General features: G+C 45.1%; 1 protein-coding gene across 5 annotated transcripts in view; it reads right to left on the bottom strand.

The window, feature by feature from the left end:
- Positions 1-26,547, bottom strand: part of EPHB1 (EPH receptor B1) — a 356,755-nt gene that overhangs the window by 19,994 nt on the left and 310,214 nt on the right. For 3 of the 5 annotated variants that reach the window (XR_004002015.1, XR_004002017.1, XR_004002016.1), the window contains exons 10-16: positions 26,241-26,363; positions 24,425-24,672; positions 22,025-22,240; positions 12,649-12,798; positions 9,826-10,019; positions 7,587-7,742; positions 5,696-7,055 (exon numbers count right to left, since the gene is read on the bottom strand). Coding sequence is in view for 2 of the 5 variants with exons in the window: in XM_030575683.1 (XP_030431543.1) it covers positions 6,947-7,055; positions 7,587-7,742; positions 9,826-10,019; positions 12,649-12,798; positions 22,025-22,240; positions 24,425-24,672; positions 26,241-26,363 (1,196 nt within the window). In the remaining 3 variants the exon portion in view is untranslated. Of the gene's footprint in view, positions 1-4,361; positions 7,056-7,586; positions 7,743-9,825; positions 10,020-12,648; positions 12,799-22,024; positions 22,241-24,424; positions 24,673-26,240; positions 26,364-26,547 lie in introns of those variants that run through there. The other 2 variants (XM_030575683.1, XM_030575682.1) reach the window with 1 other exon arrangement.

A 26,547-nucleotide genomic window follows, 5' to 3' on the forward strand; every position in this document is an offset into this window, starting at 1 on the left:
CAACAGACTAATCAAGAGGGAGATGCTTAAAGAGCTGCTGGTAGAAATCCCAATCTGAGAATTTTAAAATCCTTATGCTCTGACATGGAGAGGTGTCGCTGAGTCTCCCATAGCATCTGCAAAGTCACAAAACAGCAGAACTGCTTCAGGTTGTGGATAGCCCGATTAATCCCAGCTGCCTCCACTTAGAAATGTAGTCCAGTTTTTCACTTTTGTGAGGAGTTTGCTTGTTCCACTGCAATACAAATGGATGGAATTCAGAGAGCATTTGCAGCATCTGTCAGTTTAGGTCAATGTCCTGAGTGCACAGCACAGAGACTCCCGTTTGAGGTTTAGCCAGTGTTGCTCAAGTTCTGTAAATAGTGGGGGTGCTTCTGGCCACTGCCTGTGTATCTGAGCCTTGTCTCTGCTGGCTGGTAAAGACTGGTGATGACACAGTAGCAACGGTCAATGCTGAGGGTAGGATCCCAGGTGTTCCCAATGAGGCTTCTACTTAAGTTATCATCTTGCTAATGACCACTGGACCACTTGCATACCAGTATCAAATCTCCAGTATTTGAGGGTAAGACTATGGAGAAGGTGGTCGTGAATATTTGCAGTCTTCAGATCTCTTTGACCCTGGTCATTGTTGGTTTAGACCTCGGTGTAGGAGAGAAACTGTACTGCTTTTGTTGGTGGATGATTTCCCCCTGAATAATGATAAAGACAATGTATCCATGTGAATTTTATTACACCTCTCAGTGGCTTTTCGTACAGCTGCTCATGAGAGGTTGTTGACTGGATGAAGGTTCTTAGCAGTATAAGAATAATAATTTTGTAGCAGTTTTGAACTTTTTAATACAGAAGAACCTTAGAATCATAGATTATTATTAGGGTTGGAAGGGACCTCAGGAGATCATCTAGTCCAACCTCCTGCTTAAAGCAGGATCAATCCCCAAATGGCCCCCTTAAGGATTGAACTCACAACTCTGGGTTTAGCAGGCCAATGCTGAGATAATGATGAGCAGCTGTTTATCCATCCTAACTGTCTCTCATACTGAGTATAGCTGGGCCCTGCTCTGTCCCCACTACTGTCCACTGTGTGTACGAGGCCACCAGGAGGGTTAAGAAGAAGTCCTGGTCTACAGCATCTGCAGTATTCCATTATAGCTGATGCTTTTGGTGCAGTGAAATGATGACCCAGTCTTTGCAGGGGAGATTGGGATTTGGATGAGGACTTGATGACTGAAGGTCAGTCCAGAAAAAGACAGAGATATTAGTTGGGTTTGGGACAGCATCCAGAAGAATTGGCAAGAATTATATCAGCACCAATAATTGGTGGCATGCAGCCATTACTTCACAGTCACATTTGTGACTTAGAGGTCTCATTAGACTCAAGGCTACTTCTGGATGCTCTAGTAGCAGCTGTTCCTAGGAGCAGGTTTACTATTTGTCCTTGCAAGGTGAGTGGACACTTTTTATTCAGATGTGGCCCTTGTTGTGCTGATCCATACCTCTTTCACCTTGGGATTCAAATACTGAAATGTACTGTCCTGGGTGGGGGATGTACCTTGAGGCCACTCAGAAGGTAAAACTCATCCAGAATGTGACAGCACTTGTATGAAGTGGAGCTTTTAGTTGGGAGCACATAGGTGCATTGTGGGCTGCTGGGAGGAGTTTAGGTTGTTGGTTTTGCCCTTTAGAGGCCTAAGTGATTTGGAAGCTGGTTGCCTCTTTCATGATGCTGCTGCACAACAGATGACATCAGCGGATGTGCTCAATCAGCAGATCCCTCCATATGGAAGAGGGGAAGGCATTCTCTGAAAGATCCGCTCAACTGGGAAATGCTCACTGCCTTGGACCTGCTGGGGTCAGATTTGTTGACTTTCTGGACACACCACAAAGCTTGCCTTTCTTCTCAGGCTTCTTGGGAGAGGATGGGGGAGAACTGGATGGGGTTAATTACTGGTATGGTATCATGGTATGTAGTTTTGGAAGCAGGTCTGATCAGGATTGTGGAGGATGTTGCAGTGGGTTTAAACAGTCTCCTGTGACTTTCTCAATACTGTAAATTCCCAGCCTTGGAAAAGGGCACCCAGAGCATTAGATGGGTGCTTCTATTAGCTACTCTTATACAAAGCTATATAAATAAAGCATTGTTCTCAGAGGAAACATCCCACTCTACACAAATGGCAGGACTGAAGCTCCTTGTGACCAGATGTTTCCCACACTTTCATCTGCAATTTAACACTTTCCTGTTGTAGAAATCAGGAACACTGCCCATGCCTACTCCCTGGTCTACGCAAGTTGGAAGAGACAGAGGGGGACCAGGGGCTGTTCCATGGGAAAAAGGAGAGAATAAAACTCTAAATCATCATATCTAGCACTTTTCATTAGTCTATCTCAAAATGCTTTATAAAGTAGGCCATTGTTCAGATGGGGAAACTGAGGCATGGAGGGGGAAAGTGACATGTCCAAGGTCACCCGGCAGGCGAGTGGCAGAGCCAGGAATAGCACTCATGTCTCCTGAGTCCCAATACAGAGCTCTAGCCACTGGGCCAGAGAGTTAAATTAAACAATAGGATGATGGTTAATGGATCCTGCGAAAGATACATAGCTAACAAATCTTTACATCTGGGAATCTATGGTACCAGTGGAAACCGCTGGGTGCACAGCACTTTGGAAAATGACTTACATTTATGTACATGAAAGTAGGAGTCTCAGTTAGGAGATATTTTGGAAGAGCTTGACCCTTGTTCTCCTTCATGTTTTTATAGCTTTCAGCACACTGCCAGTGCTCAGTGAGTAGTCAAGACCAGTGACATAGGTTTTGCTTCCAGTGACAGAGAATATGAGAGGTGGGGAGGGGAACAAAGGTAATTTGTCACTGGAAATAATCAGAGTTAAACAGCATGGCTTCCTAGGACAACTAAATTACTTAGGAAGCAGAAGGGACAATTTTATTCTCAGCCAGATGGGTACAGAGCCCATGGACTTCAATGGCCAGAATTGGACCCGTTGATTTCACGTTAAGAAGGGTTGTAGCTCAATTCTGTTCCTGCACTACATATAAACCACAGAGATGAGGCAAAGCAAGGCTAGAGGGACAACTTCCTATCCAGAGCATTCCCACCCAGTATAATAAGGAGCAGCAAGGTAGTCATAAATGCAGTTTTTCTTATTTGATCAGTTTCACTGTCATGCTGCTTTATACCTTTAGTTTTCTTATAATAAAAGAGAAATAATAAAAACACAAAGGATCCCTTACCAATTGTGAATAGAAATGTAGTGACACAGTGTATTAGTATGCAGAATGCATGTTTCATATACATGTTGTATTTGGTGTGACAACATGCTTGAATACAGATTTCAGTGGTGAGTATTCCGAACGGTATTAATGTTTGGCTATCAGACAGGCCTTGGAACAGTCCCTTCTGCTGTCAGACAAGGGGAGTTTTTCTTTGCCTGTTTCTCTGGGGGAAACTCTACGAGTTGAAACAAGATCATTTTTGCATTTGTTAGTATCTATTCCTCATTTGAGCTTTGTGACACTTTCCTAACTCAAGTAAAAACTGCCGATGTAAAGAATATCCAGATGCCAGAGTCCGATTTCCACTGAAATCTGCTGGGAGGCCTATAACTCCTTTGTCTTTGCCCTTGCACATTGGGTATCCTGTTCTCCCCTCTCCACAACTCTTTAGGAAGTGATAGATGTCAGCTCTCCCATCTCACAACTCTGAGCAGCCACAGCCCTCCCAATCCATGATGATGTGTTTTTGGATATTGGACATCTTGCAAGAATAGGGTAGTAACTAAAGAGAACTCTCACTACTCCTGCATTCAGCTCTGGAGGAAAGGAACAAACCAGAAGGCCAGGTGTCCTAAAGATAGTGCAAATACTTCTGAAGTGTCTCTAGGTCCCATCACCCAGCGTGCTGGTGTGAACAGGAAGGTACTTGTTACACTGTTTCAGGATGCTGGGCAGCCAACCTCATGCCCCATAGAAAACCTTTCCAGTGATCAGGGGTGCAGTGGTCACAGGAAATGGCCCATCTGAAACTTCAGTGTGGGGAAAGAAGACATCTGGTGCCCCTGAAAGAGCACAGAGGAGAGGTACAGGCCACCAGGCAGGATGACTTTTGCTTAGACTATATATCCAGTGATAGAACTACCTTTACTCCACCTCCCATATTACACCCAGACTGAAGACCAGCTCCAGTGGTGTTTGGCTGTATAAGTGCATCTATGCAGTATGTGGAAGAGAGTAGAGCTGTACAATTTCCAGAAATTTTGAAAGTAGGGAACAAACACGTTTGTTTCTGCTTTTTTTACTCCAGCAAAAAAACCCAGAAATTTGTGGAAAACTTCAATATCTGCAGTAGTTACATGCTTATCAAAATGAAACTTTATTTGCTTCTTTAAGAATGAGAAATGTAATGTGTATAATTTAGTTAGCACATAAAAAGTACTGTTGGCATATTTATGAACTAAGTATAAATTCTTTAGTTTTGATTCAGAGAATAATGATGAATACACCTAGTATTAGGGAGGGAGCTGCAACTGCACACTAAGGTACTTAGGTGTATTTTTTGCCTATTGTTGAAAATAGAAAACATTAATACTATTATAAACATAATGGGAGGTTATATCCTTTGGGCTCAGACATAGTACGTATATAGACCTGACCCGTCATTATTGTGCAGGAACAGAAGAAACTCATGTTTCTAGAGAAAAAGCTTGGAAAATGAATGTCCCTATAATGTAATTAACAGAGAAGAATATTAAGGACCAACAGTAAATTCAGCTATGTATCAAACTTTCTGGTGGCGGAGTTACTATACTCTTTAACAGTGCATTATCATTATATATACAGTAAGTGCTGTAATTGTGGACAAACCTAGCCATCCTCTGAACCAGTATAACTTAAACAGTTACTAATGTACTCTTGGAAATGCTAGCACAGCTCAAGTTTTTCCTTCTTTCCTTCTTCTTTCACTATTCATATTGAGAGAAAATATTTCATGTAACAGTTTCTTTTAAATGGTTCCCCAAACTGTTAATTTTTCCATACTGGGTCTCAGAAAAAAATGGAAAAAAATCTGTTTTTTCCAAAAGTTTCTGTTTTTTCCCCAGATCATCACATCTCTGCATGGTCACAATGATGGATGTGAACTAGTGAGCCATCAAATCATAGATGTGAGATACTGAGCCACTGAAATTCCTTAAAGAGATGAATCTTAGGCACTCATATGCCAGGCTTGGCAGCAACTCAGCTAATTCTGGTCGGACGCTAGGCAGGCTCCTTCAAACGACTGATCAGACCTCTGAGTTTGGAAGAGTGGGCCATGAAATCTATTCCCTATACCATGAATACACTTTGTTGACAACTGTGATTTCTGTAATAATGTGGTAATGGAGCATGATAAATCACACAGAATGAGCTAAGTAAAGTCCTTACTAAGAGTTCATTCTTTTTATAAACTCTTCACATATTCCAGAGAGAGGCTAGACTGTCCATTCTTGCAACGTTTTATGTAAACACTGACATACTTCTAGTAATTTTAACTAGACAGATCAAATTTGCAAAGAGACTGACAGATGAACAACAAATCAAACACTGGAAAACATTCAGTGGAGATGCCCCAGTGAAGTGAGCAAAAAGATATAATAGGGAAGGATAAATGGACACAGAGGCACGCAAAACATATGGACCTACCTCTGAAGCCATGAAACCTAAGTGAGTAATTTAATAGCAAAATCTTTAGGTCCACATGATGGAAAAAAAAGTTCTCCATAGCCATCTTTTGCAGATCACAGAGATGCTGGAGGACTAACCGGTCTATTTTCCAGAGTGTCTCTCTCCATCTTCTTTTCCTGTTGCCTCTGCAGTCAACAATCCCGTAACAAACACTGTGCATCTCATAATAATCCCATATGAAACCCGTGCAGTATCCAACCTGACTGTTCCTTTGCTTCTTCCTCCAAGTTTGCAAAAACATTGAGAGTTGGGTTTGCTTTATTTTTTTCTTATTTCTCTTTAAACATTCCAGGTGCAATTGATCCAGACAGAAAGCAAAGCCAGTCACTGGTCCCTTCCCCCACACCAGCAGTTCCACTGGAGGTTATGAATTTACCGTCCATTCCACTTGCGTTGGTTTGTTTTCTCTGTTATGGAGAAGCAGTGGATCCACAGTAAGTTGACAAAGTACACATACAAATGTGTGCGCGCGCACATGGGAACACCTTTTTCTTTTTCCATTATGTTTTTTTTTTCCTTTTTGCAAAAAAGTGCAAGCAAAAGAAAAACAAGGTTTTCTATTGAAGGTACATCTCTTCTTCAATATGAAGACATTAACTGGATTTATTTGGATCCCCCATGCAGTGGTCAGTGAAGTCCTTTGGTACTTGACAGAACAACATCTTGATATTACAGTAGGTAGCTGTGGATACTTTTGAAGACACTTCCACATAGATCATAAGTAGAAAGGGAATGGGGTGTGGGAGAGAAGGTCAGGGAGGGGAGCAAAAGAAGAAAAGAAAAGGAATGTCGTTGTGAAGATGGTTTCTCTGGGTTGGAAACTCAATTCTTGCACCTCTCCCCACCCCACTGGCCCCTTGTTTCTTATCAGTTTTGACTACTGCTCACTGGTGGTAGGATTGGAGTCTATTTTTTTCCCAACACACATTGGTTTGTCTTCATTGTCTTTTAAATATATGATTTGTACACATTTATATTTATTTATATGCTGTTTCCCCTGGCATTGGTAAATGTGCTTCTGTTAGTGAGAAACGGAAGCTGCCGGTTAGAAACGAGTCCCATGTGTTCTTTGTCTGCAGCTGCTACAGTTCTCAGACGATAATTCAACTCTTCCATATTTTTCACTGCTTTGTCAGTCTGTTCCTCCCATTCCACTTCTGACCCTTCATTGCTTCCCCTCCCTTTCCCATCCCCATAAAATGAGAGACGTCATGCCATCGAGGTTGGAGACTGACTCATCTGTACTCTCATAGACTGGACACTGTTCAGAATCTTCTTCTGGTGTCCGGCCAAAGTCACCCCTATTCTCAGGAGATCTCTGTAAAAAAACAACAGGTAGTTCAGTTTATATGTCTTAATTTTACACTCTAACATGTTTCAAGGTATTTGTCCCAGAGACATCTTATTTTGTTCTTTAGTGTCACTGATGAGATAGGAGAGAAAAGCAGAATAAAAGATGTCCTGTCTCTAAATCTAAAACAATGGACCTGTATTTGCAAGCTCATAAGCAATCATGTATTGGACAGACCAAAAACCAACCTGAATATTTGCCTCAAACTCAAACCGAACCTATCTGAAGTTCAAAAAAGTTGGTTGATTTGAAGTTATTTATTTTTTCCATTTCCTGGTGTGTTTTTTTCCTGGAAGAGAAAGTAGTAAACTACCACAAGAAAGGCAATTATCATATTACTTCTGACCCTGTCTCGACCAAGAAGCACTGACAATCTCAAGAGAAAGCCAGTCTTTTGGAGTCAGATCTTCCTCCCACAGAAGTCAATGGAAGTCTTTCCAATGACTTCAGTGGGAGCTGAGTAAGAGTTTAGGTGAGTACACTGTATGTGCCACTTACTCTGAGGTCATCTGGGCAACAAGCTGGAGGGAGGTGAAGCCAGCAGTCAGGAAGTTGTCTCTGTACTGGCTCATTTTAATGGCGCTTAACCAATCTTCTACTGAGGTAAAGGCAGTGAAATCTGGGATGGAGCGGTCTAACAGTGGCTGAGAAGGCCTGAAACACAACAGAAAGGAGCCTAGGTCAAGCTGGACTGGAAACACAAGCCAACAGATGCTGTAGATCAAAAACAAGGGTGAAACCAGCCAGCTAGAAATGGGGTCATGCTGGGTTGCCAGCACTTTACCTAATGTATAATCAGTGAAGCATTGCCAGTCTGTGACTGAGAAGTACATTTATTTTGTGCTTATTAAAAATACACCTATCCCAGTCCCCCCACCCCCACGTGTAAATAAAATCCATCTATTTTGGATTGCTGCCAAAAATCTTAAATCCCTCCAACATTTCCTGAACTCTCAGTCTCTCATCATACCCTCCCACACCCCTTGCTGCAACCCCCAAAATACCTGGGAAGACAGAGAGACCTTGAATCTGAGCTGAAAGGCATGCAGATAGTGTCTGACTTACTGTGGCTAATGGATTGTAGAACATGTGCAGGATGGGTGGACTGCTAACAGCATAACTCTTTCTAAGTGTGGTCTGGACAGGTCCTTTGCAGATGGTTTGGAAGGCCAAGGTCTTTATATAGAGTTAAAAGTGGTCCTGGAGATGGTAACTTGTGACAGAGGCAGAATTTGTGAAGGTTTGTGGCACACGGGCACAAACATCTGTTTTCATGAGGTAATGGAACACAGCCTCTTCAGCAAGGAGGCAGAAGTGTACCTGGGAACGCTGAGTCACTATACCATCCTATCCTATCCTATGCATATTGCCCCTGCATACTGCAAACTCAGTGTTCACTAACATCTGCACAGCCATTTGATTTTATATTGGCTATTTGATTCTATCTTGCTCATGTCTTTTATTATTCACTGTTTAGGATTATTTTCATGCACAGACATTATACATCTGAAAGTTTGTTGAACTCCTTGTACATCACCACTATTTGCATGGGTATTTGGTACATGGGCACTATCCATTATTTGTCTTTCATTATTCTCCTGTTTAAAAAGTTTCAGTATCCAATTAAAGGGCAGAAACAATACCATGTGACTTTCACCATCAATCACATGCCACGAATAACCAATAGCAAAGAGTCCATCCATGAACAACAACAATTGTTCATTGTGGTATTTGGCTGATGGCTATTTATAGTGGATACATATGCACAAATCTTGATTGGGTCATGAATGATTTGTCAACAAAAAAGAAAAGCAAAATTAATTGGGTAATTGATTGCCTAGCAACAACTCAACCAGATCTATGACCCTACATCAGGGGTGGGCAAACTTTTTGGCCTAAGGCCAAGTCTGGGTGGAGAAACTGCATGAAGGGCCATGAATGTAGGGCTGGGACAGCGGGTTGGGGTGCGGAAGGGAGTGCAGGGTGTGGGAGGGAATGTGGTGTGCTGGAAGGGACTCAGGGCAAGGAGTTGGAGTAGAGGAGGCATGCAGGGTGCAGCGGGGGCTCAAGGCAGGGAGTTGGGTTGCAGGAGGGGTGTGAGGTATGGCAGGGGACTCGGGGCAGGGGTGAAGGAGTGGTGTGGGGTGTGGTGGGGGTTGGGGTGCAGGCAGGAGGTTCAGGGCAGGGAGTTGGGGTGCAGAAGGAGTACAAGGTGCAGGCAGGGGGCTCAGGGCAGGGAGTTGGGTGCGGGGTGCTAGAGGGGGCTCAGGGCATGGGATTGGGGTATAGTAGGGGGCTCAGGACAGGGAATTGGGGTGAGGGTACAGGAGAGGTTCTGGCCTGACACCGCTTACCTGGAGCAGCTCCAGGGGGGCAGCAGTGCGCACAGGGGCCAAGGCAGGTGGTTCCCCAGTCCTGGCCAACAGGAGCTTTGAGGGAGGTACCCACAGGCAAAAGCAGTGTGCGGAGCCCTCTGCCCCCCTCCCCCAGAGGCCACAGGGATTGGTGCCGGATGCTTCCTGGAACGGAGTGGGGCCCACGGCACCACAGGGGTGGCAATCCCAGGGACCAGATCCAAAACCCTGAGGGGATGGACCCAGCCCACGGGCCGCAGTTTGCCCACCCCTGCCCCACATCCACGGCTTGGAACATTAAGAGATGAGTTTGCAAAACCTAACCATTGACTGTCCCAGAACTTCCCACTGCACATATAGTATCAGGGCACTTTGAGACTCACACAGCGGTGATGGTAGCCACAGTTTTGAGGCTTGCCGGGTTGCGGATCATTTTATCTAGGGTGTTGACTATCTCAGTGAAGCGAGGGCGGGTGTTGCGGTCTTTCTGCCAGCAGTCTAGCATGAGCTGGTGCAGCGCAGCTGGGCAGTCCATAGGAGGGGGAAGACGGTAATCTTGCTCAATTGCATTGATTACCTGCAGGGAGAAGGAGCATGAAACCATCAGGTAAATAGAGGAACAAAGCTCAGAACAGTCATCAAAGTTAAAAAATCAAACCCAACCCATACCTCCATCAAAGCAACATCCACCCTGGAAAAAATCAACCTTTCCACTGGCCAAAAGATTCACACTAAAGGTAAGAGTTCCCAAATTCACTGTGTCAGATTCAATGCTGGCATAAATGGCTGTATCTCTGCTGACTTCAGTGATGCAGCAGAGGCTTTACAAGAGGGATGATCTGACCCAATACCAGAGCAAAGAGCTTTGTATTCTAAAAGCAAGGTTTTCAGAGAAAGATGGCCTCTGCAGTACACTGGTGCACCTGTGACAGCAATGAACACAGCTGCCTGCACTAGCACAGATGCAGGCATCTAAGCACTGAAGGGAAACTACTAAAGTAATCACTTTGCCACCGCTGCCCTCTCCTCTCTCCGAGGCAGAATCCTTGCCACCAGCTACCATGTTCTCATCATGTTAATGATGTGGTTGTGGGAAAGCGGTGTGATCACAGGCAAAAGGAGCCGAGGCGGTGTTGCTGACTCAGATGGAACCAAGGCACTCAGAGGTTAATTTGAGCTCTAATGAGTCAAGGGTATTGTAGTCCCTCTCTGTGGAGAGCTGCCACTCTCATTATCTCTGCGGATCAAACTGGAGTACAGTAGTTGAACTACCAAGTCTCTCTCCCTGGGTTATAAACCCTCTGAACATTTTCAAAGGCCTTCCGGCTTCCTGAAGTCCAATTATCAGCCTACTGGTTTTTCTTCCCAATTTCCTATCTTAAAACCTTTCATTCATCAGCCTTTTTCATCTTGAAAACCATCCACTGCTGCACAGGTTGGGAGGCTGGGGCTGGAGTAGCTGTGAGCTAACACCTCACAGCAAGAGCTTCTGCACTACTCTCTGCAGTGAATTCTGGAGAGGGACTGCTGCCAAATCTAAAGCGATATTTGTGGTGTGTGCATCCAGGTGAGCCCCCCATATACTCAAGACTAGGGCCTGTCATGGTCTTGTGTCACCAAAAGACCCAGAGAGGGATGGAGCCAGGTCTTTCTCTTCCCAAATATATAGGAGAGAATGAAAAACGAGCCCCTCACCCCTGTTCTGTGGCTGTCATACAGTGGGAGGGAGAGGAGTCTCTTTATTCCCCATCGTCTGGTGCCCCCAAAAGGAAAGGGCTGGGAGAGGTGAGGGAGTAGGCCAGTATCAAGCTGGGGGGCTCAGCACCAGGCAAGCCAAGTGCGTGGATGTGCCAAATGTGCCTTGGATCCAAATCCAGATGGTCTGAAATCCAAGCACTGAGGCCTGTGTCTGGTCCTGCTCCCAGGCAGGTAGTGCTCTTACACACAGGGAAGGCTAAATTGGGGAGGATTGGTAAGGGAGGGTTTTGGCTGCTGAGGCAGTGGTAGTGCCAGTGAAAATGTGGCCACTCATCCCTCTCCACCTCCTCAACCACTCGCCTCCTCTGCTTGTCTCTTAACCCCATCCTCTTGCCCCATTCTTTTCCTCTTGCCTCTCCTTCCCATTCTCTCTCTCTTTCACTCACCCTATTCTGTCTCCCTACTTCCCCATCACCCCATTCTGCCTCCCCACATCCCCACTTTCTATCTTCTTCTCTTCCTTCACCCTTGAGCCTCTGTCCCGAGAGTGCCAGAATGGGGGGGGGGCAGGGGGCCATGGCCCCACCACTTCTTACAGCTGTAAGGATGAACAGTGGGGAGAGGGGTCTTGGGGGGAAGACGCTGTGTGAGGGCGAGGGCTCAGGGAGAAGAGGGGATGTGGGGGTGGGAGGAAGGGACGGCCCAGGAGTGGGGCCAAAGTTTGGGTGCTGGTGCCCACCCCCCCAGTGTTAGGAAGCTTCTGCTGTCCTTGCTCCATCTCCATAACCCATATTTTCTCCCCATCATCCCCTTTCTCAGGCTTAACGTACACTGTGTTGCAAAGAAACAGAGACTGTTAAAACTCACTATGGTTGGGAACGGACTGGGGCAGGCTGGCTGCTGGCTAGCAGCCATGATAAATATGTTTGAGCCACCTGTCCCAGCCCTGACTTCCTTATTTGCAATAATGAAATCCCATTGCAGGGCACTGACTGAGCTTGGAGGCCCATTCTTTCTATCTTCACACAGCCTCCTGTACCCCCTGCTTTCCTTTTCACACAACCCCGGGTCGGGCACTGAGGCTGAAGAGGGGCAGCAGGCCAATGCTGGGAGGAATAGCCTGTTCTCTTCATGCCCCTAGTTTCTCACCTGAATCCCAGTGGAAGCAGAAGTCTTTGATATCACAATGGGTTACTGCAGACCAGCTCAAATTTTAAAGGAGTTTAGACACACACACACACACACACACACACATTGGTGTGAACCCACCCCAGGAGGCCCTGGAGACCAAAAGACTCCTGGTTTTCCATGATATACGGCTATCCTATTCCCATGGTGACTTCTGCTGGAACAGTCTTGGAGTGTAGTGGCCGTCAGCATTCCTACACCGTTCTTTGCAGTGATTCCTGCTGGGAGATGCTGGGCGGGGTGGGGAGTTAGAATAGCAGCACTTGGTTCTTCCCCTTGGAGACTGATCCACACATAGAGACAGTGCCCAGAACACTCACATCTTGGTTGGACATGTCCCAGTACGGCCTCTCTCCAAAGGACATCACTTCCCACATGACAATGCCGTAACTCCAGACATCACTTGCAGAGGTGAACTTGCGGTAGGCAATGGCCTCGGGGGCTGTCCACCTCACCGGGATCTTCCCACCCTGAAGAAGGAGGACAAGCAGTTTAATTGTATGCCCTGGACTGTCTATCACCCCATGGGACAAAAGTACTTAGGAATTACCCAGACCTGCCGCCAGCCTTCTTCCTTAGGTGCTAAGTAGCTGTTCACACCTCTAGATGCAGCACAATAACTAAATGTACAGAGCAGAAGAGGAATAAAAATACCTACAACACAAACAAGCTGTCCAATCAGGTGTACTGAGAATTAAAAATTCTGCATCCAAAACAGATCAACACAAATCATAACTGCATGTCATGGCCATTGACCCTTCCCCCTGCTCCTAAGTCAAAGGATTGAGACAACAGATGAGCTTTGTAGTGTGTCCACACAGCTAACGTATCCAGCCTCTGGTGGACCTAAGCAGGGAAAACGTTCCAGAGTAGAGGGGCTTTTCAGTTGCCACCAGCTCCCCTCTCATCTAGAGCAAGGAAACCACAGCTTGAGAGCCTTCACTCGCTACAGCTGTGGAAGTAGGGCAAAAGGGAGAGAGGCAGACTTTGAAATAACCCTGTCCCAAACCACTGAGGACAATATAGGTCAAACCCAACGCTCCTAACTGGGAGCCATGGCAAGCCTTGAAGCACTGCTGTAATGCACTCGCCGCACGACATCCTGCTCTGTAAGGACACCACACCATTGAGCACCAACTTCGGCTTCCAAATGGACCCAAAATGGATCCTGATTACATTACGTTGCCTTGAATCAGGAACTGAAGGGCACTGCACATAACATCTTACCTACTATCTAGTAGAGCTAGCACTGTGGCGGGAGACCACCTCGATCTAAGTTTAGACAATAAAAGCACAGATACAGCACCTCCCCATTTCCCTAATGCTGATGAATATACCCAGCTGAAGAGATCTTCAGCAGCAATGGTTCAGAAGCAACACCCAGCCAGGTCTCAGCTATGCAATGCTGGGACCTCCTCCTTCATTAAATAATGGCTACCTACCTATCTTGCATTCAGCAACATAAACCAGATTGCCGTTTACTAATACCCTAAGTTTCACTACAAGGCAAAGCCTTGCACAACACCCAATGCTCAGATTTATCTTATCATTTCTGCCCTGCCTACCCTGATCACAACAACATTAATCTACATGCCTGAACCCCAGTAACCAATTCCACCTCCTGAATCTGTCTGTAACCCCCAGTAGATGTCAACATTACTCCACTCCCTTAAACTCTCTGTCATTTTAAGATGGTCCTCAAAAGGATGAAGATGCTGCAGCAGGGTGCCCAACTAAGGATCTGCAGGGCAAGCTGGCAAAAGGTTGTCTGAAGGAAAATCTAATGCCCACCCAAAATACAATATCAAATCCCTCAACTGCTATTACAACTATTCTTCAGAAACACCCCCTTGCTACTGCTGCTACTGAGGACAAGTCAATGCACACAAAGGGGAGAGAGCGGGAAAGGGAGAGGAAACTATATTTATGGAGGAAAACTATTAAAGAAAAAAATGACATCAAGGGCATGTAGATGAAAAGACATGTAAACACCTGAAGAAGAGCTTTGTGTAGCTTGAAAACTTGTCTCTCTCACCCACAGAAGTTGATCCAATAAAAGATATCACCCACTTTTGTCCCTCTAATAAAACTATTTCTTAAATAGAAATGTAGGTGAATAAGGATGAAATAGGCCACTTATTTAGTAACATGTCAAAAGGATTCCTCTAATTTGTCCCTACATTTTCCTTTTCCTTTAGCTGTATGAGTTACTTCTCTATTCTTTTACTATGGTTTTATAATCCAGCGGGTCTAGTCTCACAATAACATTATCTTGAATTTATATAGTATCTTTTTCATCCCAAAAGATACCCATGTGCTTTATGATACAGCTAACCAGCTGAGATATCTTTTATAAACATGCATCACATCATCCACCCCTGAAATGCACTAGCCTCACGAATAAACTGTCCCATAGCATGTAATAACGTTGCACGTATCCTCGTAGGACAGGAGGGGAAGAATTAGATCCAGTGCAGTAGAAAGAATTTGAGATCCAATGCAAGTGCATGAGCTGGCATTTGGCTAGGATAGCAGGGTTATCACCCCTGAGATCACAAAGAGCACTAGGAGATCGATCAGGACTTCCATTTTTAATCTCATCCAGAAGATGTCAATTTCAGCAGCATGCTGCCTCATGCTACAGTGCTAGGCATTACTTTAGAAAAGACTCAGGACCTCATTCATTTCTCAGTGAAGTTGATTGAGTTATGTTGGTGTAAGTGAGATCAGAACCAAGCAATCAGCATCAAGGATACATCTCAGGAGTTACTAATGGCATTCCCTTCCAAGCTGCTCATGAAAGGTCTCTCACACAATTGCTGAGCCAGTCTGACCCTGTAACTTAGCTCATGGCACCTGAAAGCATCATAACACAGGGTGGTCTGGCTGCAGACCTTGTAGCTGAGATTCCAAACCACGTGTGTAGGCAGGGGCAGCTCTAGCTTTTTTGCCGCCCCAAACACGGCCGTCAGGTGGCTTTCAGCTGCATGCCTGCGGCAGGTCCCTGGTGCCGCGGATTCAGTTGCTTGCCTGTAGGAGGTCTGCCAGTCCCGTGGCTTTGGCATACCCACTGAGAAGTTGCCACCGAATCCGCGGGACTGGCAGACCTCCTGCAGGCACACCGCCAAAGGCTGCCTGACTGCCGCCCTCACAGGGACCAGCAGGGCACTCCCTGCAGCTTGCCGCTCGAGGCACGCACTTGGAGCGCTGGTGCCTGGAGCCGCCACTGTGTGTAGGGTCCTACTAAATTCATGGTTCCTTTTGGTAAATTTTACGGTCATAGGATTTATAAAATCTTAAATTTCATGGTATTGTAAATGTGGAGGTCCTGACCCAAAAGGAGGTCCGGGGGTTCACAATATTGCCACTCTTCTTTCTGTGACACTGCTGGTTTCTCCGGATTCACACTGGCATAGGTGAGTTTCTAACTTTTGGATAAACTGTTGTTCTCACGTCAGGTTTTTCATGTGAAAAACGTGGCACGGACTGTGAAATCTGGTCTCCCCTGTGAAATCTGGCTATTTTAGGGGGTTGTGGTATTGCCACTTACTTCGGTGCTGCCCTCAGAGCTGGGTGGCCAGATAGCAGCGGCTGCTGGCTGGAAGCCCAGTTCTAAAGGCAGTGCCGCTGCTAGCAGCAGCACAGAAGTGAGGGTGGCACAGTATGGCATTGGAACCATTACTTCTGTGCCACCAGAGGAAGTTGGTCTGACCTGGCCCCGGTAGTGGCCCGTGCAGGAGAAGAGAAAGGCCTGTACCTCCACAGTATGGCCGGGACTAGTAGCTGGAGCCCAGTGCATGGTAGGAGCCCTTGGCCAGGGTGTCCCAAACCTTGCCCCTCTCCAGAGCTGGGATGCAAAAAAGCCTTGGGCTGCCTATGAGAGGGTGACTACAGCACTCTCTCCAACCATAGTGCCCTGGGCAGTCACCTATATCACCCACTCGTAAGGCCAGCCCATCTGCCCCCCCAAAAAGTGACAACACCCCCATGTCCTGCCACTCTCACTTCTGGACTGCTGCTGGTAGTGGCAGTGCCTTCAGAGCTGGGTGCACAGCCAGCACTCACTGCTATCTGGCCACCCAGCTCTGAAGGCAGCTCAGAAGTAAGTGTGGCAATACCACAACCCCCTAAAATAGCCAGATTTCATGGGGGAGATCAGATTTCACAGGCTGTGCTGAGTTTTTCACATGAATTTGGTAGGACCCTACCTATGTGACAACAGTTTATCTGAAAGATAGAAACTCACCTATGCCAGTGTGAATCCAGAGAAACTGCAGTAAAATTAATTGAATTACTCCATGTTTGCACTTGTACAACTGAAGTCAAACCCCGGCCCTCCTCCCTTCACAAGCAACAGGTAAGAATGAAGTACTTGCCAAACTTATTCCCTTCCCACTCCAGTGAGGCTAAAGCCATGAAGGGGATGTGCCCTATGACAGTTTTAGGGTGGGGAAATTTATGTTAATCGAGTGCTACCATATATGGCAAATGCACCTAAACGATGGGAGCACAGATTGCTCTGGCCTTTAGCATTGCTGGCATTTTGTTGACTGACTCCGTCAATGAAAGGGTTAACTCATCCGGCAAACCTGCACTAGGAATACTATGTTAGATGCTTCCATGAATGCTAATGAATGTGCACTCGGGTGTTTAAAAGGACTCTGCATTTCCCACAGAGAACTTGTAGGTGCTCTGGTCTCCCGAAGCCTGAAAGCAGACGTCAAAGGCTGGCAGCAACAGCTGCCTCCTTGCTCCTCCTTGCATGTAAAGTAGAAACCTCAGCCTTCAGAGTTCTACCCTGAGTGACACTTCTACACCCTGGGCTGCTTTGCATCATGAAGCACGTACGCTTCCCTGTCTTCAGGCCCCTTTCCTGGGGACAGTGGCAGGGAAGGGGTGAGGGATGAGAGCATATGCCCTTGGTGCAGAGATGACAGCTTGCCATGAATAGCACTTGCACCAGCTGAGGGTTAGCAGGTATTTTCATCACTTGGTTTTAAATTAAAAACATGATGTTGGGGCAATGCCGGTTTCATTTAGTTGACGTTCACTCCACATATTGAAATACGTCTCTCTGAGCTGCCATGGCAAAGAAAGGGAAGGGAATCATTCCTGCTGCTGGGATGGTCAACCGGGATCTAGTCCCAACCAGCAGCCGCGGATACAGCAAATTGCTTGTCATATCAACATCATTTCCACGGAAAAGCACTTTGGTGTCACAACCAGGACATTATGAGTCAAACTCTTCACTGGTGTAAATCCACACAGCTCCCTTGTCTTCAGTGGGGCTGTGGCAATTTATGCCAGCTGAGAATTTGGCCCTCCAACTTCATCTGGGGTGCTGTAAAAGAACAGAGGGATTCTCAAAGTAACAAAAGATCCTGGTTTTGAATAAACGATCATTAGTCATAAAGAACAAAGGAAAGAAAGCCACAGGGATGTGGGACTGACACTCCACTACCTTCCATCGTGTGTCATCATTTACCCCAGTGCAAAGTGGGCATAAAGGGCTATCAAATCCGGATAGTAGCACTGTACTCCCACTTTGCGCAGGCCTAATAAACGCATCAATCACAAGGCACTGGATACTCAGACCCACACTTCTTCATGTTCAGCTACCCCACAGACTGCTCCATGTCATTCTAGCCACATTTCCAAATTCAGACACCTGTGGACTAGGAAGCAAGAGAAATTTCAGTGCAAAGGGTAATTGTTTTTTTCCAGAAAGTTATTGGCCCCTGAGAGAATGCTCTCATAATGGCAGTGAATCCTACTTCAATTAGATCATCATTATTGCAACTGTGATTTATAGAGAACAGATTTCCCCTATATATGGGATTTACCATAGAGGCCTTCAGATCTCTATGCAAAAGATATAGAATGTTGTAGACCAGGGTCTCCTTCCCCTTCAGTGTACATCTGAATAACTCCCATTAAACGTCTATTACGCTCAACCACTAAGGGGAAGCTACACCCAAATCTTATCACCCCTAGTCCCAGAAAATCATTTCAACTATTGCAATAAAATGACCAGAAGAGGTCAAAGCTGCTCCAGGGAAGGATCCCTCCTTTTTCCTGCTGCTGATTTGAACCTATGAGGTTGTATTAAAAAATCCCATGGGAAAGGTCCTAAACCATTCTGTTTAGAATAGCTCATTTTCATGGGGAAGGAGGTTTAGAACCCTGATTCTTATCAACACATGAAAACAGAATCTCCATTTCTTAAGCATTCATCTACCTTTGGTTATTTTCCACCAGACAATACAATGCAAGATCCTCATCTGATTTAAAGTGTCCCAGCTCCATGGAGAATCTGCCCCATAATTCTGCTTGTGACATCATTTCTTGTTACCTTGGCAAGAATTACGATGTCACATTCAGAGGGTTACAACTTCAGTGGGGAATAAGCAGCAGGAGCATATGAACTGTTGGAGAACAATCACATTTCCATGTAAATGACTCCAGTAATAGTTAAAATAATGGGGGAGGTAGGGAAAATGCAGAATACGTCTGGTATTTACTCTGGGCTGAATCATTTCAGAAATTGTTTCGCACTAATGTTTTCCATAGCCATCCATGAAGTGTCAGGTGCTCTTTAAAGACGGATAGCAAAAATACTAGTTAAATAACTACAAACTGAGAAAGTGACTGCCAGCTTGTTTTTCCAACCTTTTCCCCAGAGCCTAAAACCTGCTGTGGGAGGCAGTGATGTAATTGCAGACAGAGCATCATTTCCCGGCTGCTGGGAAGGCCTAGTATGGCATAAATTAAATATAAACACAGATGAGAGAATCCATTTTATCTCAAAAGGTGGGAAAGGCCACTTCAAGCCTTTCCCCAGCAGCTAGTGCCGGGCATGTTATCTCAGATGACATTGTTTGACTTAATATGCCACAATCCGTGCTCCTTACTAGGCAGCATTGCCATTTAAGTCAAGAGCAGCAAGCCCGGACCCTGGCCCAGACCCAAAGCCTCTGTGAGTTGGCTTAGTTCCATTGACATTAATGGGCCACATTCCCAGCTACCTCTGTTTCCTACATTTGGTGTCTCTCTTTATTGTATTTACTTCTATTTGATCACATCCAAAAGGTGCTCATCTCACAAGTGCATTCTGCCACAAATTACATTACACACTATAATTCAGATTCCATGCAGTGGGCCAACCGTCTGGCCCAGTATGACAACAATCCCTCTACCCAGCAGGCATTTCCTCATAGCTCATAAAGACTTGATCTGTGTCCCTATGCAAAAGGGGGCGGGGGGTTCTTTGCAGCATGGCCAGAAAGTTCACAAATCCAGGCTCTGATGCAACCAGGGGAGGTGTGGATTTCAGTGCCAAGAGGCCTTCACAGAGATCACTACATCCTCAGCTCCCTCCTGATTGAATTGAGGGAGCTCCGCTGATCATAACGGCAGCCACATGAGAAAGGTGGGCTCTCTGAGAGCCACTCCCCAAACCAGTTCAGGCTTCAAAGGTCAAAACTGTCCCTCTGAATTCTACAGCAGCTCCCTAGCCACAAGGAGGTTCAATTCATAGGTTAGTTCCATGCTGGAGCTGGGGAACAACCCGGCACTCTGAACAGAGGACTTGACAAGAAGACAAAGGAGAAATTGTTCAGTTTAGAGTGCTTTTGTCACAGGTCAAGCCTGCACACGTATTTTGTTACTGATTTGAAATCTCAGTGGTTTGGACCAAACCCGTAAGTTCACTGCTCAGGCAAACTCCTACTGAAGTCGCTTTAATCCTTTATTTTAAAAAATCTTTATATTTTACATTGTACAAAAACAACAAGGAGTCCAGTGGCACCTTAAAGACTGATAGATTTATTTGGGCATAAGCTTTCGTGGGTAAAAAGCCCACTTCTTCAGATGCATGGAGTGAAAATTACAAATTATTTCCTTCTCCTCATGTGTCAGTATATTTATGCCTGCATCTGTAATTTTTCACTCCATGTATCTGAAGTGGGGTTTTTACCCATGAAAGCTTATGCCCAAATAAATCTGTCAGTCTCTAAGGTGCCACCAGACTCCTAGTTGTTTTTGTGGATACAGACTAACACAGCTACCCCTCTGATATTTTAAATTGTACTTATTGAGCAACATAGATGTGGCCTGCTTTGTTGCTGATCTACAATCCTCAATCCCTTTATTATTGCTGCCAATAAAAACTGTGTTCTCCTTGTTTTCACTCTCCAAGGCATGTGCAGATCATATTATTACTACTATGGTTTATAAAGGGTTAATAAATGATTAATCAATTCTTACAGATTGTGGTACAGTCCAACAGGTTGCTCGTAACCATGTTTTATAACCAGCTGTTACAGCAACTGATGAGGCACTTATAACCATCTATACATGACTCATGTCTGTAGTATATTATGACATCTATCAATCATTTATTAACCCTTTGTGGGTATTTATAAACTGAATCTTAGCATAACATGTGGTTTATTTATTTCATTCACTCCAAATATGACAATCACCCAAGTATCTTCTTATTCCCCACCCCCACCCCCACATTTCTGACAGAATCCGACAGTATCCAGAGGTCAAGTTCCTGATGGCAGAATGATTCCAAAAGAATGTTCTAGAAGAGACCAGGGTTCTGTTATCTTCCCTACTGCAGGCACCAAGTGGAGAGTGCTAGGCTACCGCAAGTGAACGAGGAGACAATGGGGGAGTAGGGGAGAACTGGGATTACCTACAAATGAGTTAATTAAGCAAGAGAATAGTGACTGGGGAATAGTGGAGCTTGGATTAGATTTGTCTCTTTAATTAATGCCCGGAACAATTTCCAGCAGAGAAAGATAGCTCAGGATTAGAGTGGTACTGCAGCTGTACTTAAAACACCTCCTATATGCAATCAGTCTTCCTTGTGCTTCCCCTTCTGCACCTCTTCCCAGATCCCCACTGTTCACCCCTTCCCTGCCCATTTAATGGAAGAGAGAGAAATTCTCATTTGAAAAGTAGCCAAGAGCACAGAAAAACTGAGAGGGAGGGGACAAGAGAGAAAAAACAATGAGAAGGAATAGGAAAGGGAAGGGGAGAAAAAGAGAAAGAAAGGATGATGACGAAAGGAGCGCCACAGAGAGAAGGCAGGGAGAGGTACAAAAAGAAAGAAAACAGTTGTTGTCCTTTCAAAGCATGAGAGAAACAAATCACAGGATGCTTTAATGTCATCTGAAGGGCAAGTGGCAAGAAAGGGCCAGATTTACAAGTGTGTTTGAGATGATGATGGGCACCAAACTCACCCACACACTTTGGAAAATGCCACTGAGTTCCTATCTGCATCCTTAGGCACCTAAATATCTTTGTAAATGCAGCCCAAAGAAGCTATTGCAGATTAACACTGGAATCTACAATCCCACCATTCCATCAGCCTGAGCTCTGATGTTGTTCTGCAACGGGCCTACAGCCCTAAATTCCACAGCAGGGTTGTGACTGGGATTTATAAAGACCAGGGCAAGAAATAGAAGAGCCCTCAAGGATCTCCCACTTGCCCACCAAGCTGCTCCTATTTACTTCCCCCTTTCGGTGGGACCTGAGCAACTCACTGCCCTTTGTAACCCTCCCCACAGGATCCAGCTGTAATGAACTGCCCCTGAAGTGGGAAAGGCCCCAGGAAGCAATGTGATTTTGTGGAAGCAAAGTGAGATCGGGAAAGGGGGAGCATGCAGCAGGGCAGAAGGTACATACCAAGGAGCTGGTATAGGTTGGGTCAGAGGTATCATCTTGCAGATAGCGTGAGAGGCCAAAGTCAGACACTTTGCACACCAAGTTACTATTGACCAGGATGTTTCTGGCAGCAAGGTCCCGGTGCACGTAGTTCATCTCCGCAAGGTACTTCATTCCCGAAGCAATTCCCCTGAGCATCCCCACCAGTTGGATGACTGTGAACTGCCCATCGTTTTGCTGCGGTCATAAAGCAGATGCCATAATTAGAATGATCCAGCTATTCCTGGGGTAACAGATAACTCCATTATCCAAACAAACCTGTGACTCTGGGCCAATCAGTTCTCCTATGTAGTGAGACTGTAAGCTGCTTGGGGCAGGGACTATCACTAGGTGCATGTACAGCACCTAGCGCTATGGGACTTGAGCATGGCTGAGGCCTCCAGACATTACTGTGATATGAACAACAACCATCGAGCTCCCATTTAGCACATTTTCAGTCTGACAGTCCAGTTTCTGTTGTGTTTGATGTTATGATGATCAGGTGGTGGTTGTTGTTTGGTGTGGGTTTTTTTTAACTAATTTAGGAAAAAGTAATCTCTAAAAATCTGTGTCTAGCTCCATTGTCTCTTAAAATTTAAAAACTCTTCTGGGAATCTTTTTATTTTTCAGGCCATTTTTTTTCTCTCTTTTCAATTCTTGCCTCCCCTGACCCCCACCAAAAAAGCGTTAGATTCTGGGCAACCCACATTATGGAACAAGAGAAAGCAAATCAGGCTTTCCTAGGCCTTCCCACGGACACAGGGCTCAGGGGAAGGGAAAGACCATTCAAATTCAGGACTCTCCATAGAGAACATAAAGGTCAACGTTCCCAGAAGACGGATGTCAGAGTCTATCATGTGGAAAATGTGGCCATCTTATTAGAGGGCACCTCCTCCCTCTCCCTTTTTGGGGCCTCTATGAGGATGATGCCAACAGCAGGGAGCAATCTGTCAGTTCTGGAAAGTATAGGGACTGCAATTGTTCCAGGCACCTGCATGGGGGTGCAAGGCATCTCTCAACAGTGTCTCCCTCCCGACTCTTTGTGCATGCACACAAGGGTCAGTCTGTCTCTGGGGCCCTCAAGTATTTCGCTACTTTGGTCTGGCCCCCATGGAGGGACACTGATGACCTACTTTGCTATCTTTCCAAGTAGCTGATGCACCAATTAGCGATGCTATTTTTACATCAAGACTGAAATTAGATATATAAATTACCTGCTTCTGAGCATTGGAGAGAAGTGGCATTAACAGGATTTGGATGCTCAGTTCCCATTAATCATTCTTCCAACTCCCTTTGAAAATCTCAGCCTAAATGTTTACCCTTCCCTTCTCCTCTCCTTCCCTCTTCTTTTCCTGTCTCTCCTTCCCTGGCTTCTTTTCCCTCCCTCTCTCCTGCACCTCCTTCCCCTACCTCTCAACCTCTAGAGAGGTGTGCACCAGAGCTCTGGGTCAGATTGCCTTTGAGCTGCCTCCAGACCCCTAGGACACACCACCTAAGATGCCAGTACAAAGAACAATGGATGGTTTCCCTGCTGCGTGAGGATTAATACTGTTGCTGCAGCTGCTTCCTCCAGATGATCTCAGATCCCGTAATGAGATGAACACTGTTCACAAAAGAGCAGTGTTTGGAGTCACACAGCGGACCTCTTGTCATGGATGCTCCATGATGCTACAAGTTGATGTTAAAAATACTCAAAGCTGGCTTCAAATATGTAGTAAGAAAATAAAAGGGCACTTCTTTAATTCTGGTCATGCCCCCGCCTCCCCTTCCCTCCAGTTCTAGACCACTTCAAATAGCTGCCCATGCCTCAGTGATTCAGAAGTTCTCAGTTTTGATCTAACATTACCAGTCCCTGCAAGGCCTCTCCTGCTTCCTATACTTGCCTCCCTTCACCTCACCTACCTAGCATGATGATCAGGTCCCCAGGCAGTAGCAAAGTACTTTTATTTGGGGTGGTTCCTGATGGGAGTGGAATCCCCAACCCTCAGAGTTATGGTTTATCTTTTCATTCAAAAACTGGCCTTTCCTCTCATGGATTTCTTCATTTCCCCTTCTGTAGTAGTGGGCACAGCAACCCCTTCCTCTTGTTGAGGCCTCTGGGGGAGATTTTCAGATTGAGGATCATAAGCCTCACTGAAAGACAACAGGATTCATGCTCCAAAATCCCTTAGGCATGTTTGAGAATCTCGCCCTCTCTCGATATTGTTTCTTAGGTCAGTTATTAGGGTTCCCCCTGGAGGCCACGTCCTCCATGAGCCCAGCTGCTAGATGTTTGACCTCAATGGATCTTCTACAACACAGCATGACTCAATTCCAACGAACGTGACTCCATTCCAGTGCTATTGTAGATGAGCAGCCAATGAGGCCATCATGCTTCCTTACCCTCAGAAAGGAGTCCAGAGCTCCATTCTCCATAAACTCTGTGATGATCATGACTGGCCGGCTTTTGGTCACCACTCCTTCCAGCCGAATGATATTTGGGTGGTCAAACTGTCCCATGATGCTGGCCTCACTCAGGAAGTCCCTACGCTGCTTCTCAGAGTAGCCAGCCTTTAATGTCTTAATGGCCACATAGATTTCCCTCTTGCTCGGCAGTTTCAGACGTCCTTTATACACTTCTCCAAACTCCCCTGCAATTGCAAGAATATCAGTTGCAACCACCTCCTCCTTCTCCATCACAACAAAGCATGGTAAAGAACAGCAGTATCATATAGCTGCCAAGGCTCCAATCTGATTGGATGAAATATATGCACACTTAAATAGTGTCCTCTTAATACTATTTGTCATCCTCCTCTTAAAGGGGCAGTGTCAAAAGCATCCACTCCTCTGCTACTAAGAATATTCCTGAGTCTACAAACTGCTCTACCTGGATACAGCCCTGCATCCCCATGCAACTCTTCCAGAGTTAATGGAGCTTTGTGTGGATGCCATGGTTCATCTGTGCAAAAGAACACGCAGGATCAGAGCCTAAGATATCGGTAAAACAAAAGGATTCCTAAATCTAAAATGTTATAATTGACACAGTTTCTTTTTTGCATTTCACTTCTCTTGGAATGTGAAAGTAAGTGGGTCAGTTTCACTTTTTAGAGTCAAGTTTAACTTCCTGTTTTACATGGACATTAGTGGGACAATGCTGTTTTTTCATAGGGGTTTCAGTTCTACAGGGGAAAGTTTGCATCCAAAATAATGAGGTTTATTTGAAATAGATCCATATCTATCTTATCATTAGGGTTGGTGGAGAAGTCTTCGTCAACATTATTTTTTGTCAGAAAATTGGAGTTTCACATTTTTTGTTTCCTTGGAAAGTATCTGCTGTCTTTGATAATTTCTGATTTTGCATCAGAAATTAAAAAAAAATACCTTAAAACAGAAACTTTTCAGCTGTTGAAAACTGAAGCCTTTTCAGTTTGGGTTTCTTTGAATGATGAGCCAAAATTTTCCATGCAAAAATCTCCAGTTTACCAAACAGCTCAAGTTATGATGTTCTATAACCTCTTGACCCTGTCCTGCCTTTTCTTTTTAACAATATATAAATTTTAGGCCTCAAACTAATTGATAGTATCCCTTAAAGTTCTCCAATCCCCAGATGTAAAACTACCTAGCTTGAATGTATTATAGAGCAAATAACGGGTAGCCTAAATTATAGATCTCTTGTGCAGAAGCTAATGACACCTACAGATCACTAGAATGGTTCATGTTTAAGTCAGATTTGCAGCTGCTTTGCATTGACAGAGCAGCATAAAGCAGTGAGATTAATCTGACCTCAAATTTGAAACAATCAATTGGTTCTTTGAATCTTCCTCACAACTTCTCACTTTCTCTATTATTATTCTACTGGCATAAAACAGTAATTTAACAATAATACTACAAATTCTTCAGGTGATAGAGAGAGAGCGAGAGAGAGGTCCAACTTTCTCTTGTTATTTTCTGAAAGTTAAACCAAGAGGTCAAAGAAGCACTAAGATCAATGAATTAGTAAGTTAACCAAACCCTCCCAAACCTCAGAAGAGTATTCAGAACTCAGGCTGTAGGCCTAAGTGTGAACCTTTTTTTATTTTAACTGAATGAGTTAGTTGGTCTGTTCTGAGCTATGAGCGGATGTAAAATGAAAGGGAGGAAGAGAAAGGAAGATGCAGGAGTTGTGGAGAGGGTGGAAGGGGGGGTCGGGAAAGACACCCAATGGTGAAATGAGACACACCTGCTCCAATGACTTCTTCAATCTTCACGAAGGAGACATCAATCTCCTTGGCAAACTCACGGACAGCCTCGTTGGGGTCCTCATAAGTGAAGGGGTCAATGTAGATCTTCATCCCTGGAGAGCCTTATCATGAGAGAGAGAGGAGGGACAGCAAAAGGGAGAAAAAAAACAGTTGGTATTTAGGGAAAGGGCTTTGGGAGCATCTTGCACCTCTCTGATACCTTCTCACTTCTCTGCAGGTTAATTACAATGTTATTTTTCTTAGCTCTTCTACTCCACTCTCTCTCGCTCTCATTCTCCATCCTTC

This window comes from Gopherus evgoodei, chromosome 9 (assembly GCF_007399415.2).
Source record: "Gopherus evgoodei ecotype Sinaloan lineage chromosome 9, rGopEvg1_v1.p, whole genome shotgun sequence".
Classification (NCBI taxonomy): Eukaryota; Metazoa; Chordata; order Testudines; family Testudinidae; genus Gopherus; species Gopherus evgoodei.